This window comes from Lipotes vexillifer, unplaced genomic scaffold (assembly GCF_000442215.2).
Source record: "Lipotes vexillifer unplaced genomic scaffold, Lipotes_vexillifer_v1.1 scaffold333, whole genome shotgun sequence".
NCBI lineage: Eukaryota > Metazoa > Chordata > Mammalia > Artiodactyla > Lipotidae > Lipotes > Lipotes vexillifer.
In genome coordinates this window covers 1,542,455-1,555,403 of record NW_006790633.1, presented here as the reverse complement: position 1 = coordinate 1,555,403, position 12,949 = coordinate 1,542,455, and the positions used below count along the sequence as shown (strand labels likewise).

The following is a 12,949-nucleotide window of genomic DNA, read 5'->3' as shown; positions in this document are numbered from 1 at the left end:
GAAAGAACACTGAACCAAAAGCCTCATTTCCTGTCTGGGCCTGGAGGTTTCCTCTTCCACCCAGGAAGGTGACAGCCCTGAGGACGCTCCCTGGCTGCAGCCGTCACCCCAGGCTGGAGGGAGGTGGGCAGGGGCGGGGGGTGGGGAGCTGTCAACGGCAGAGGACCGGAGCACCTTCCTTCCCTCCCCTGGGAAAGGGCCAGGGTGCTTCTCCCCAGAGGCTGTCCCTCTGCAAGGGGTCTCCCCTGAGACAGCTTAGACAGGGAGAGCTTTGAGTTTGGGGACCCTGAGCAGTTTGCAGATCACTCTTCAGGACTATTCAGGTTTTGATGAAGGAAGGTGGGGGGGCGTCCAAGGTGGAGGAGGTAGGGAGTAGCTTTTAAGCCCTTGCGGCTTCCTCAGCAGAGAGGGCTCTGGCCTGTTAAGTTAGAAAGGAGGTGCTGGCCGCAGGGGAGGCCACAGCATCCTGGGAAGGACACGTGTACCCCCAGGTGCGCGTGGATGTCTGTGCAGCGTGCGTCCTTGTGAGTAGGCGGTCCACATGCTCGCTCCCCTCCTCAGGCTACCTCCGGGGGCTCCAAGCCTGCGATCACAGAGGGAGGCTGGCCCCTCACGGCCGGGCCCGGACCCCGGGACCAGGAGAACCGCTGGAAGCAATACCTGGAGGACGAGAGGATCGCGCTCTTCCTGCAGAATGAGGAGTTCATGAAGGAGCTGCAGCGCAACCGCGACTTCCTCCTTGCCCTGGAGAGAGGTGGTGCCCCGGGTGGGGCGCCGCAGCCGCTGCTCCATGGCTGAGGAGGGGCTGATGTTGGCTTTAGCCGTGGGGCTCGGGGTGGCCTCTGTGCTGTTGAGTTATTCTGGTGGGAGCCCCAGAATTCTGCCAACAGGGACCTGAGTCACCAGCCACCGCTTCCCTCCTCTGGAACTCAGAGAGAGAGAGGGGTGCCCTTCCCTTGCTCCCCTGCCTGTCTGCTCTGTGCCAGGCACTGGCTTCGGCACCATGTGTCTGGAGCTCCAGGAATAGAGTGATTGGGTCCGTGGGTGCCTCCCTGAGCAGAGGACATTAGAGCAGGGGTGCTTGAGTTTTTTGGGTGTTTGAGTTGTCCTTGGGCCCAGCACTCTACTGCCCCCAGCCTGGCTGCCTTCCCCTTTCAGGGTGGGAGTGTTTGATGGGGGTACAGCGAGGGGCCTGTGGGAGAGGGGTGTGTGTGTGTGTGTGTGTGTGCGCGCGCATGTGTGTCTGACTGTGTTTTGGGGGAGGGAGCACGGTGTGCAGGGAGAAGTCTGGCCTGAGACAGAGGAGGCCCAAGGCTGGTCCCAGCTCTGCATTAAAGGTGCTGGGGGTCTCAGGGTCTTTCCTTTTAAATGAAGGGCTGGACTGTCTGACTTCCCAGGGTCTCATTTTGACATTGTGACACTGCAGGTGGTTGTCAGGGCAGTCGTTTCTGTATCTTTGAGGGTTCTGGTTCTTTGAGAGCCCGTAGGCATCGTGTGTGCACATGTTTCGTGTGTGCGTGCGTGTGTGTGTGTGTGTGTGCGTGCGTGTGTGTGTGTGTGTGTGTGTGTGTGTGTGTGTGTGTGTGATTCTGGGGTTTTGGCCTCTAACAACCTCCTGCATCTCAGCGCAGGCTGCCCCTGGGTGGGAGCTAACTTCCCCGACCAGAATGTGGTCCTTTTCCAGATCGATTGAAATACGAGTCCCAGAAATCTACATCCAGCAGCGTAGCTGTGGGAAATGACTTTGACTTTCCCGCTCCTGTCCCAGGTAACCTTGCCTTCCTAAGAGAGAGGCCTGGAGGGTGTAGGGGGCTCACACCCCAGCTGTGGTTTGCATATTTGGAGTTTGGGGGTAGGCTGAGGAAACAGGCTTCTCCATACTCGCCGAGAGGGAGATGGCCCCTCCACTCAGCAGCCCCGGGTTCTTACCAACCCGGCGGCTGCTGCAACCCACGCCCGGGATTGGCCAACGGACTGGCTGAACTCCTTGGAGGTGCCTGGAGCACGGGCAAGAAGGGGACGCACCACACCACGTAATGTCCCACAGGGTGTCGGAGGTGGGGTGGCAAGGGACTCAGAGATTGGGTCACTGCCCCGGGGGAGCTTATGGTTTTACTGGGAACGAACACTGGAGATGCATCCGAGAAACAGGCAGAATGAAGCCGCAAGGCTGAAGACACACTTGTTAATGTGGCAAAAACATGTTGGCAGGGAAGGGCAGGATCAATCTGGGAAGAGTTCATTCATTCATTCATTCATTCAGTAGCTGGGGAATATCTGCCACAGGCCAGGCTCTGCCTTAGTGTTGGAGGAATAGAATTGGAAGCTTCATGTCCAAGGTGGTGAGAAGCAAGAATTGCCTCAGTGGCTGAAGGAGGGCCAGGGGTGGACAGCAGGCTGCTGGACTGCACGGACGAGGGTCAGGCTGGAGCTGGGGACACCCTGAAGGTCCCGGTTCCATACTCGACATCTGGACTCTGCCTGTGTGTGTGCACAGTGGCCCCTGGTCAGCCAGTGCCCACCACACACACACACAGGCTGCCCGCCTCAGAGGAAAAATCTGCAGCTCTTGCCTGAAACAGATCTTACATTGCTTGGTAGAATGGGGGAGGGGGGCAAAAGGATGAGGAGCTCAGCTGATCCCAGCTTGAAGAGAGAAAATCCTGTCGAACCGATTAAGCGACAGGCTGGGAGCTTAGGTCCCACCAGATACGCATCTGGGGGTTTAACAGCAGCCTCTTGTCCTTGATCCCAAATTACCCATAGACACCGGGACCGCTGAGGTGGATCAGAATGACTCACAGGGACTTAGCAGGCAAGGTGACTCGGGATTAGCTTGGGAGCTTTAGAAGGGCAGTGAGGGGCCCAAGTGGGTGCTGAGTGAACGGGGAGACTCGGCGCACCATGTCAGGACGCAGGCAGGCTGGCCACGTGCTGGTGAATGTGTAACAGCCTGTCGGGGTGCAGGGGAAGCCCCAGTGCTCAGCATCTGGTAGCTTCCATGGTGTAAACACTCCCGTCGTGGCTGATTTCAAGCTACTAAAGGGCCTTCACGGAATGCAGAGTGGTCAGAGGAACGGACAGTTGGGAGCCTGCGGGAGCCGGCCCTCCACACATACAGACCAGACCACTGACCCTTTTTACAGAAAAGGGGAGAGTGAGGCTTGGGTGGGGAAAGAAATGCGCCTTGAACCCCGGTGTCCTCCTTGCTTTAAGCTCCCTCCCGGTTAGGGCAGAAGCCTGCTCTTTGCTCCCTTCCTCAAGTGGAAGGGTGGGGCTGAGCCCCTGTCCTGTGGGGACAGCCCTGACCCCCCTCCCCGGGCCTTGGGCAGCCACTGGCCCTCAGAGGTGTCTTCCCCCTTCCAGGAACCAGCGACAGCAACCCCGCTGCGTCTGAAGATGCCTTATTCAGGGACAAGTTGAAACACATGGGAAAGTGTGAGTCCAGCGCACGCCCCCTCCCCAGCTCTTCTAAGACAGGCCTGTGGCCTCCTGGGAGGGAGGGAGCCACCCGGAATTTTAATGCAGCTGACTCTTGGTGAACCAAAGTGACATTTTAATCACGGGCTGGCTCCCTCAGCTTTCCTGCCTCACTTCCCTGTGCAACTGAGTCTGGATACAAATTAAGTTTTAAATCCTCTTGAGCCATCTGTCTGCAGAAAAATAATAATGTGCTGGACACCGCGCCCCCCTGCCCCCCGCCGTTTTAGAGTTCACATTCTCTGTGGCTTGATGGGGCTTGGCCGGGCCGGGCCTGAGTCGGGAGGCTCAAGCTAAGTCCACGTTCTGTGGGTGGGCGGTCCACCGGGTCAGTGGCCCCTTCCCACAAAGTCCTGCCAGCCGGGTCCCGCCTTCCCCTCCACCCCACCCCCCAGACACACAACCATGCGTGAATGAGGCTGCTATCCTTTCAGGCTCCATTTCAGAGAAAATCTCGGATTAGTCATGGAAATCCCAGAACCAACCCTGGAGGTGGAGAGGGGAGAAGGGGAGGTGGCAGGAAGAAAGCCAAGATGCGAAGCCGGCTGTCACAGCTGGGGAAGGAGGAATACCCGGATCTCAGCTGCTGGCTGCGGTCCCTGGCCGGGCTCTCGGTGGCCTGTGCTGCCTCTGCCGGCCGACCCAGGATGGCAGCCTCACTCCGCCAGGGCACCAGCCTGACCCCGGTCTGCGATTGCTGTCACCTCTTCCCCTCCCCCACCAGCCTGCCCACCTGCCGCAGTCCTGGGGGGCAGCTACCTGCTGCTCTGGCTGCCCGCTCACAGGTCTCTCTGCCCCTAGCCACCCGGAGGAAGCTGTTTGAACTGGCCAGGGCCTTCTCGGAGAAGACCAAGATGAGGAAGTCAAAGAGGAAACACTTGCTGAAGCATCAGTTGTATCCTTTCCAGCCTGGCACTGGGTGGCAGCGGTGGATGCTACGGGTGCTGAAAACCCTGGGCTGGACTCCCTGAGGCTGCACCCTCCCCCGGAGTGGGACCGGGCCGTGTGACTCTCCCTTCTCCCGCCCTGGGCCCTGCTGCCAGCCTGGCGCTGCCCTATCTCTTTTTTTTTTCTTTTCCGGTACGCGGGCCTCTCACTGTTGTGGCCTCTCCCGTTGCGGAGCACAGGCTCCGGACGCGCAGGCTCAGCGGCCACGGCTCACGGGCCCAGCCGCTTCGCGGCACGTGGGATCCTCCCGGACCGGGGCACGAACCCGTGTCCCCTGCATCGGCAGGCGGACTCTCAACCGCTGCGCCACCAGGGAAGCCCTGACCTATCTCTTGACGCCAGTGTTGACCCGCATCACCAGGCACGGGGAACAGGCCAGTGTAGGCCCCCTGTAGGCTCAGAAGTTGTCCTACCACTTTTTAACTTTTTGTCTGGGGTAATCTGCATCTTGAGGGAAAACTTCATCCTTCCATGGAAATCAGCAAACCTTTTCCTAATTTCTTTCTTATTTTTTTATAAATTTATTTATTTTATTTTATTCATTTTTGGCTGCGTTGGGTCTTCGTTGCTGCATGCAGGTTTTTCTCTAGTTGCGGAGAGCGGGGGCCACTCTTCGTTGCAGTGTGCGGGCTTCTCACTGCGGTGGCTTCTCTTGTTGAGGAGCACAGGCTCTAGGTGCACGGGCTTCAGTAGTTGTGGCTCGCGGGCTCCAGGGTGCAGGCTCAGCAGTTATGGCGCACGGGCTTAGCTGCCCCACGGCACGTGGGATCTTCCTGGACCAGGGCCCGAACCCGTGTCCCCTGCATTGGCAGGCGGATTCTTAACCACCGTGCCACCAGGGAAGCCCCCCTAATTTCTTAAGTTGAATTGATCCACAGACCTTTCCACCTCCTCATTTCACGTGTTGGCCCTGCCTCCTCACTCTTAGTTTCTCCAGTAAAAACATGGTTTTCCACAATTTTACCCAGACTTCCATCCATGCTTGTCAAACAGGGCCCAGGATATGATTATAGAGGCTGAGCAGCCAAAGGAGAACAGGGAGAAAGTTCCTTCTCTGTCCCTAGAGATGGGAGCCGGGGGAGAGAGTCAGGGCCTGGCTGCTCAGTTGACCCCAAGAAAAGGAGCCTGCGGGAGGTATTGGGGAGTTTGGGGGGATAAGGCTGGTGCGGTGAAGGCCTCCTGAGCTTGGAGCGGGGGTAGAAGTCCAGGGACAGGGAGTGGCCACCCATCCCTGGGACAGTTTTCCTGAATGGCCCGGCAGACTGGGAGCTGCGGCATCAACAGCCAATCTCCTGGACGACGTGGAGGGCCACACTTGTGGTGAGGCGGGGAGGGCAGGGAAGTCGGGGCTCTGAGTTGCCTGTGATGGGTGGTCCTCCAAGAGGAGGGCCTGGGTGTTTCACAGGTGAACCCAGACTGTAAAGGAGGGGACACTCAACCTGGGGGACATATCAGGGTTGGTGGGAAGGCGACCCAAGGAAATGGGTCCCCCCCACCGACTTGGTCCATATTGCCTCTCCCTTCCACTCCTGAAAAGGGGCCCAGCCACATCTCCACCTAAATCTTTACCTGGAGCACAAAGCGCCGAGTGCTGTCTCTGGGGAATATTCTCTGGGGTGTGAGGGGACAGACAGGCCCACCCACAGGGAAGGGCCTCCCCTTGAGAACCACGCGCTGGGCAGTTTCAGTGTCTGAGGCCCAGAGGCCTCCCAGCGTTCATTCAGTCCCTCCCAAAGGCATGTGGGCCAGCAGACACTGCCTCAGACCTTCCCAGGCCCACAGCTGAACCCTGATCCTCAGGCCTCAGAGCAGAGGAGCCCTTTGGTGGTCAGGAGACATCCAGAAACAAGGGCTAGAAGGGCCTTGGAGGTCATCTGGACAGTCCAACTTCCCCGTCTCATGTTATAGATGAGGGTACTGAGGGAAGAACTTGTCCAAGGCCTCAGAGCTCATCGATAGAGACAGAGCAGCAGCCAGGGGTCCTAACCCCACACCGTGCCCAGTTGCCCCTCACCAGACCCGCGCATCGCTCCCGGGGACCAGCGTGTGCCCCGGCAAACAAGGGTGGAGAGAGTTGGCTCAGCTGTCTTGCCCAGCCTGGGAGACGTGCCTGAGTGAGGCCCTGCAGGGTGGAGGGTGAGGTGCTTTCCTCTGCTTTTCAGACGAAGACATCCGGGGAAGGCGACAGGAGGTGCCCAAGGTGGGGGAAGCACTAAGGGAAGGACAGTAAGAGGTAAAAGGGCAGGACTGCCCTGCCCCACACCCCACAGGGTGGTCCTCCCCGTGGTCCAGAGGCATCAGGCTCAGGCACCTAGATGGCACAGGTCCGGGGCTTTTCCTCTCGTTTTTATGGCGGGGGACGTGTGCATGGGGGAATTAGTGTTTTGCATTATTTATTCTTTTGACGAAAGATAATCACACCTGCCTATGCCAGATGCTAGGAACAGGAAAAGAAAAACCAGCTTTGACCTTGAATAGTTTACAGCACAGTTGAGAAGAGAGTCCAGGATGCACACAGCACACTAAGAACAATTTAAGAAAAACTGAGATGGCCTCACCCGGCCACGTCCACTCAGAACTCTGCCATTGCCTCTTGGGTGTTGGTGGTGGGGAAGATGAGGGAGCGGCCCCTCTCAAGACAGCTGTTTCTGGCTGGAGCCATGGGCCTCCAGGCTGCTTTTCCTCCTCTTTCCCAGTGCATCCCTGGGGAGGAAACAGGGAATGTCAGCACCTCCTCCAGGGCTCAGGGGAACCAGTCCCTCTTTCAGCCCCTCCCCCATCAGGAAGCTGCCTGCCCACCCTGCCCGCAGCCGCTGTCCTGGTCCCAGGGGTCAGCTATCTACAGGGCTTTCTTTTTTTGCGGTGCGCGGGCCTCTCACCGTCGTGGCCTCTCCTGTCGCGGAGCACAGGCTCCGGACGCGCAGGCTCAGCGGCCGTGGCTCACGGGCCCAGCCGCTCCGCGACACGTGGGATCCTCCCGGACTGGGGCACGAACCCGCGTCCCCCGCATCCGCAGGCGGACTCTCAACCACTGCGCCACCAGGGAAGCCCTACAGGGCTTTCTTGAGCTCACGGTGTGGCAGGTATGGCCCTGTTTCAGGCTATGGAGAAATACTTGCTACCCTCAGGGTAGCTGTAGTGGAGGGGTGAAACCAGGGTGGGGAGGACACAGCCAGGAAGAAAGAGTACAGGCGCCCTCTCCCCTCAGCCTGGGCGGCTGGCCTTCACATCACCTCTAGTTGACTCGCCCCCCTCCACCAGGCCCTTCCGGACCTCTTCTGTTCTCTCAGGCTCTCCTCACCCATGATGCTGCACCCACGCTTCCCAGGTATCCGGAATGCTGAAATAAAGCCAGCCGAAGGGAGGACCCCCGCCTCCCGTGCAGTGTCGCTACCGCTTCCTTCCCACTGGCCCCCCGGGAAACGTGCTGGCCCAAAGCCACCCCTTATCAGGACCTTCCTCATCATTTCTTTCTTTCCTGAATCTTCCAGCTTTTCCCTTTCCTTCCTCAGGTCTACATCCTCCTCGTCCCATCTTAAAAATCAAGAGTCCTCAATATTTTCCGTCATCACCCAGTTTGCAGAAAAGTGCAGCCTCCTTCACCCATTGCCAGCTGGCCCCCTCACCCCCACCCCCAGACTGACTCAGGATCACCTGCCAGGTCCTGGGCCTTTTCCTGTTCTGCATCCTCTGGTGCTGTCTCTGCACGCCATGCCCATCGTCTCCCCTGAAACTGCCCTCCCTTGGCTCCTGTGGCCCCAGGAATCCTGGATCCCCTTTCTCTCTACCGTTGATTCTCTGTGTGCTTTTGGGCTCCCGTGGCTCCTTCCACTCCCTCAATCCCAGCTCTCCCCGTAGCTCTGGGCTTGACCCTCTTCAAAGTCTCCTTACTCCCTCTCCCTAGCGGTGCTACCAGCCTCTCTTACAGCATCAGCAATACTTTTGTGCAGTTGGCTCCCAAATCTGAATCTCCATCTTAGTTCTCCAAATCCACTCCATAGCCCCAGCTGTGCCCACAATGGTCTTTCTAGCCCTGGCTGTCAACTCACTGAAAGCTAGACAGTCCCACTTCTGATTTCCCCAGTTCATTTCTCTTCTTTATTCCTCGCATCACTGCCCTGGCAGACTCTCATCACCTGGTTAACAGCTGCTGGTCTCTTCACTGCCCCTGCTCTGTTCACCCATCACCAGGACACCACTATAGTTCCATTTCTCCCTTGCTCTCTGAATGGGTCTTCCAAGTGAAGGTTCCTCAGCTTGGTGTGGGGATCCCACCAAATTCTGATCCCATTTTACTTTTCTGCCCCTACAGGTGCCCTTGGTGTAGCTCAGCTGGGCTACCGCTGTGCCACAGAACAGGCCAGGCACCCAGGCACACCTCTCAGCCCTTCACAGACGGCTGCTTCACCCCACCCGCCCCCCTCCATCTCTAGCTGCCAGAGTCCCTGCTGTTTTGCAAGTTGGAATGTTTCTAGGAGCTTGGATTGGTGGGTGTGACCGCAGGCAGAGTTCCAAGGCTGACATAGAGTCCCTGGGGGAAGGAAAAGGCTCCTGTCTTTAGAAGCTTCTGCCCAGAACCATCTCTCCAGGAACCAGTGGTGAGGAAAGACCCCTGGGCTCCACTGAAAAAGACTTCTCCCATCCCTTTTTCCTGCCAGATGCAGCAGTTTCTCCTCGCCGGAGACCATCTGACCCGGTAGAGGCACCCAGAGAGCAAACCGGCCCTCCGCTGAAGAGCCCAGCTGCAGCCGGACGGATGGTGCTTGAGTTCTGAGGCCCAGTGGTTCTCCAGCCACAGTCCAGCCCAGCCACTGCCACTGCCACTTCCCAAGAGACTTAGAACTTCGGAGTTGCATGCTGTGATTGGAGGAAGGGCCTGAGGGTGGAGGCAACAGCCAACCACAGTCCCTTTCGTAGCCAGGCTGTTCTATGGGGAACGAGTGGAAATGTAGGCTCTAACCCCTCTTCTTAAAAAACAAACAAACAAAAAAAAACACCCAGAAAACTGGCAAAGGTTGGAGTACCCAAAAGGGGAGGATGATCCTACCAGAGGCTCGTTGGCCTGAAGGTGGAGCCCCTGCCCCCCTCTTGTCCTGGTCTCTCCTGTCGGGCCACAGACACTGCCTGATCCCATACCCCCATCTGCAGCTCCCTTCTGGGCACCTAGGGTCCTTTATTCCCATGGCCTTCTGCATCTCAGTCTTTCCCCAGGGGTGCTGGTCCTTGGCACACCCCTGCACGGAGCTCTGGGTGAGAAAGCCCTGGGCAGTCACTCGGGCCCGCTCTGAGGAGTGATGGGCCACCGCAGAGAGGTATCTGCTGAGTACCCTGCCTGGGCCCCTCGGGCTGCCTCTCTTAGGTGCTGGCAAGGGCCCCCAGCAGGGATGGGGAGGCTGGCCACCCCGGAGCTGGCGGATTCTAGCTAGGCAGGGGTAGTGTTTACTCTGACAGAAGACTAAAGTCAGTTCTGGATGGGATCCTGTAGTCCCACGACAGTGGGGGCTCCAGGGGCTCTGACTCCCCAGTTGGACTAGAAGTTCTGCTGTCATTAAGGGTGGGCAGCGGCCAGTTCTTTAGTAACCCTGAGAAGGTGTAGGTCTGAGGGGCAAGAAGGAGAGGCTGCCAGCCGGGCCAGAGCCTCTGGGGCACAAGGGCTAGCTGGGTGCCCCTTGCCAAGAGTGAGAAGGCAAATGGCCAGGAGGAAAACAAGGGTCCTACGAACCTGACCCGGCACCGACCACTGCCAACGGGAGGGAGGGAGGGAGGGAGGGGCAGCCGGGCTTCTGTGGCCCAGCTGGAGGCGGGAAGGCGCCGACCTCGGGGGGAACCGGGGAGCCGGGCAGGCAGGGGGCTAGGGCCCGAGCGGGGAGCCAGCCCAGCGGCACGGCGGTGGGGCGTTGGGAGCGGGCGCCAAGCCTGGTGGAGCTTGGTGGCCGTAAGCCACCTCGAGGTAGTGAGGGCGTGGCGGGCTCCCCGCGGTGCCGGTGCCGGAGGGGGACCCTGGCCCGGCTCAGCATCCCGAGCGAGTGCGGAAGTGCTGCCGCCCTCCAATCCCCACCGCCCCCCAAGGGCCCCCGCTGACCGGGCACAGAAGAGGGGGAGCGCCAGTCGCCCTCCACCCCCACCCCCCGTCCGTGTGTGTGGCTTTGTCAGTTCTTTTGTTTTTGTTTTTTCTCCTGCGTGTGGGTCTTATCTTGGAGCAGTTTCATAGGAATTCGTGTAATAAAGACTCGGTGTTCTCTTGGTGCTCTGACGTGGCGGCGCGTGGGCTGATCCTCCTCCTGCCCCTCCCCCTGGCACCCCGCGCCCGTGGGCCGCCTGCCTGGCCCACCCGCAGTGCCCGCGGGGCCCCGGGGCTCGGCATCCCCGCAGCGCCCCCTCAGGTGGCCCCTGTGCCGCACCGCAGCCTCGCCCACCTGCTGGCGCTGTCCGCCTTCCTGTTTGCCTGGGAAAGTAAGTAAACCGCTTGCTGACAGGCCAGGGAAACACCAGTCTGTTGCGAGAGCTCCAGCCGGTCACCTTCCTAAATAAACAGAAAGCTGCCAGAATAACGTCTCGCCTGGAGCTGCGGGGATGTGTAGTCTCAGGCTTCAAAGGGCCCGCAGACATCTTCCAGTTCAAACCCCTCTCGCTTTACCTACTCCCAGGCTTCGGTGAACTACCACCCGCGCCAGGGAGCTCACTGCCAAAGGAGGAGGCTGGTGCCCTTTTCAGACAGGGCGGTTTTCAAGGTTAAAAAGTTCTTCCTGGTGTTGAGCTGTGGGCCTCCTTGTGGCTTCAACCCGCACAACTTATTTCTGGGCTCCGAGTCACCCAGGCCAAGTCACTGCTTTTCCTCTGATGCCATGATTTTTTGGTTTGTTTTTGTTTTTAATACTTATTTGCTTATATTATCATTTACTTGGCTGCACCGGGTCGTAGTCACGGCACGCGGGATCTTCGTGGTGGCATGAGGGATCTTTAGTTGCGGCATGTGAACTCTTAGTTGCAGCATGTGGGATCTAGTTCCCTGACCAGGGATCGAAGCTGGGCCCCTTGCATTGGGAGCATGGAGTCTTAGCCACTGGACCGCCAGGGAAGTCCCCCCTTCCCCATGCCACGTTTGAGTTCAGTGGCCTTTCTCCTGGATAAAAAATGCAGGTTCTTCCTGCCTCCCCTACAAAAATGTTCTGCCCCCACCCCTGCCCTGCCCCCAGCCCAGGTAGACCCAGGTGAGCTTGTAAATTGACGTACCTGGACAGCTGGTGATGCTCCAGACCTGATGTTTGGACCTCAGCAACCCAAGATTATCCTCTCATCCCTGCTCTGTGCATTCTTTACTGATAGCTGTTGAGCAGTGTAAATCCCCCCACCGCCAGCATAGCACCAGCACCTGGGACCTCGTTAGAAATGCCAATTCTCAACCCCACCCCAAACTGAGTCAGAAACTCTGCGGGTGCAGCCCAGCAGTCTGTGCTTCTGATATGCACTAAAGTTTGGGAGCCATGGTGTTAGGTCAGTACCTAGTACTGGCTGCAGAATAGAATTACCAGAGTAGTTTAAAAAATCTTGATACTCAGTACCCTACACCAATTAAATCAGCAGTTATAGGCTGGTTTCTTTGAAAGCGCCTCAGGTAATTCAAGTTCACACTCAAGTTTGCAATCAAGTTTGAGGACCAGCACGCTAAGCAGTCTGTTAGGTGTTTCATAGTAGCCCAATTAGTCTTGCCCAATAATGGCCACTTTACAGATGATGTGATGACAATTCAGAAAGGTTAAGTAACTTACCTAAGAGCTAGCAAGGTGTGAAGTCAGAAAAGGGGCCAGGGCTGCCTGACTTCAAAACCTGTGCTCCACCCTCCATCTAGACCTCCTGAATCCGAACTTGGGGTGTATTTGAACAAGGCTTCCAGATGATTCTGATACATTTGAGAACCACAGTTCTACTACCTTGCTACTCAAAGTTTGGTCTGCAGACCAGCAGCACCTATATCATCCGGGAGCTTGTTAGAAACAGAATTCCCAGCTCTGCTCCAGACCTACTGAACCAGAATGTGCACTTTAAAAAACTCCTCTGTTGTCTTCTGTGCACAGTAAGGCTTGAGAAACACTGGTTCTCAAACTTGCTGCACACTGGAATCATCTCTGTTGCTTGGTCCCATTCCCAGAGATTCTGGTTTAATTGATTTGGGATTTAGCCTGGGAATCAGATTGTAAAAGCTCCTCGGGTGATTCTAATATGCGGCAAAGTTAGAGCACACTCACTATTATGCCTGTTAGTGTAGATGAGGCTGAAGGTGATTGGAACCAGAGAGGGGGCTGTGGGGAAAGAAGGCAAAGAAAGCTTACCAGGTCCAACAGGAGTGCAGAAGACGAAGCCCCTGCTCCATGATGAGTCCCTCCCAGTTGAACAGTGTGTACAGGACCCAGGAAGGAGTCGGGCTGGGTCAGGTGACTGCCTCAGCCACCCACCCTCACACCATGCTCATCTGCAAGTCCTGGGCTCTTGGTATCCACAACGTGATACTTGCAGATTTATC

General features: G+C 57.7%; 1 protein-coding gene across 1 annotated transcript in view; it reads left to right on the top strand.

Moving 5' to 3' along the window:
- Positions 1–6,658, top strand: part of CUEDC1 (CUE domain containing 1) — a 26,116-nt gene extending 19,458 nt beyond the window's left edge. Inside the window, exons 7-12 of the mRNA XM_007463890.1 lie at positions 562–754; positions 1,685–1,768; positions 3,367–3,438; positions 4,282–4,375; positions 5,690–5,748; positions 6,591–6,658. Of these exons, the coding sequence (XP_007463952.1) occupies positions 562–754; positions 1,685–1,768; positions 3,367–3,438; positions 4,282–4,375; positions 5,690–5,748; positions 6,591–6,658 (570 nt within the window). The remainder of the gene's footprint in view (positions 1–561; positions 755–1,684; positions 1,769–3,366; positions 3,439–4,281; positions 4,376–5,689; positions 5,749–6,590) is intronic.
- The last annotated feature ends 6,291 nt before the right edge of the window (positions 6,659–12,949 follow it).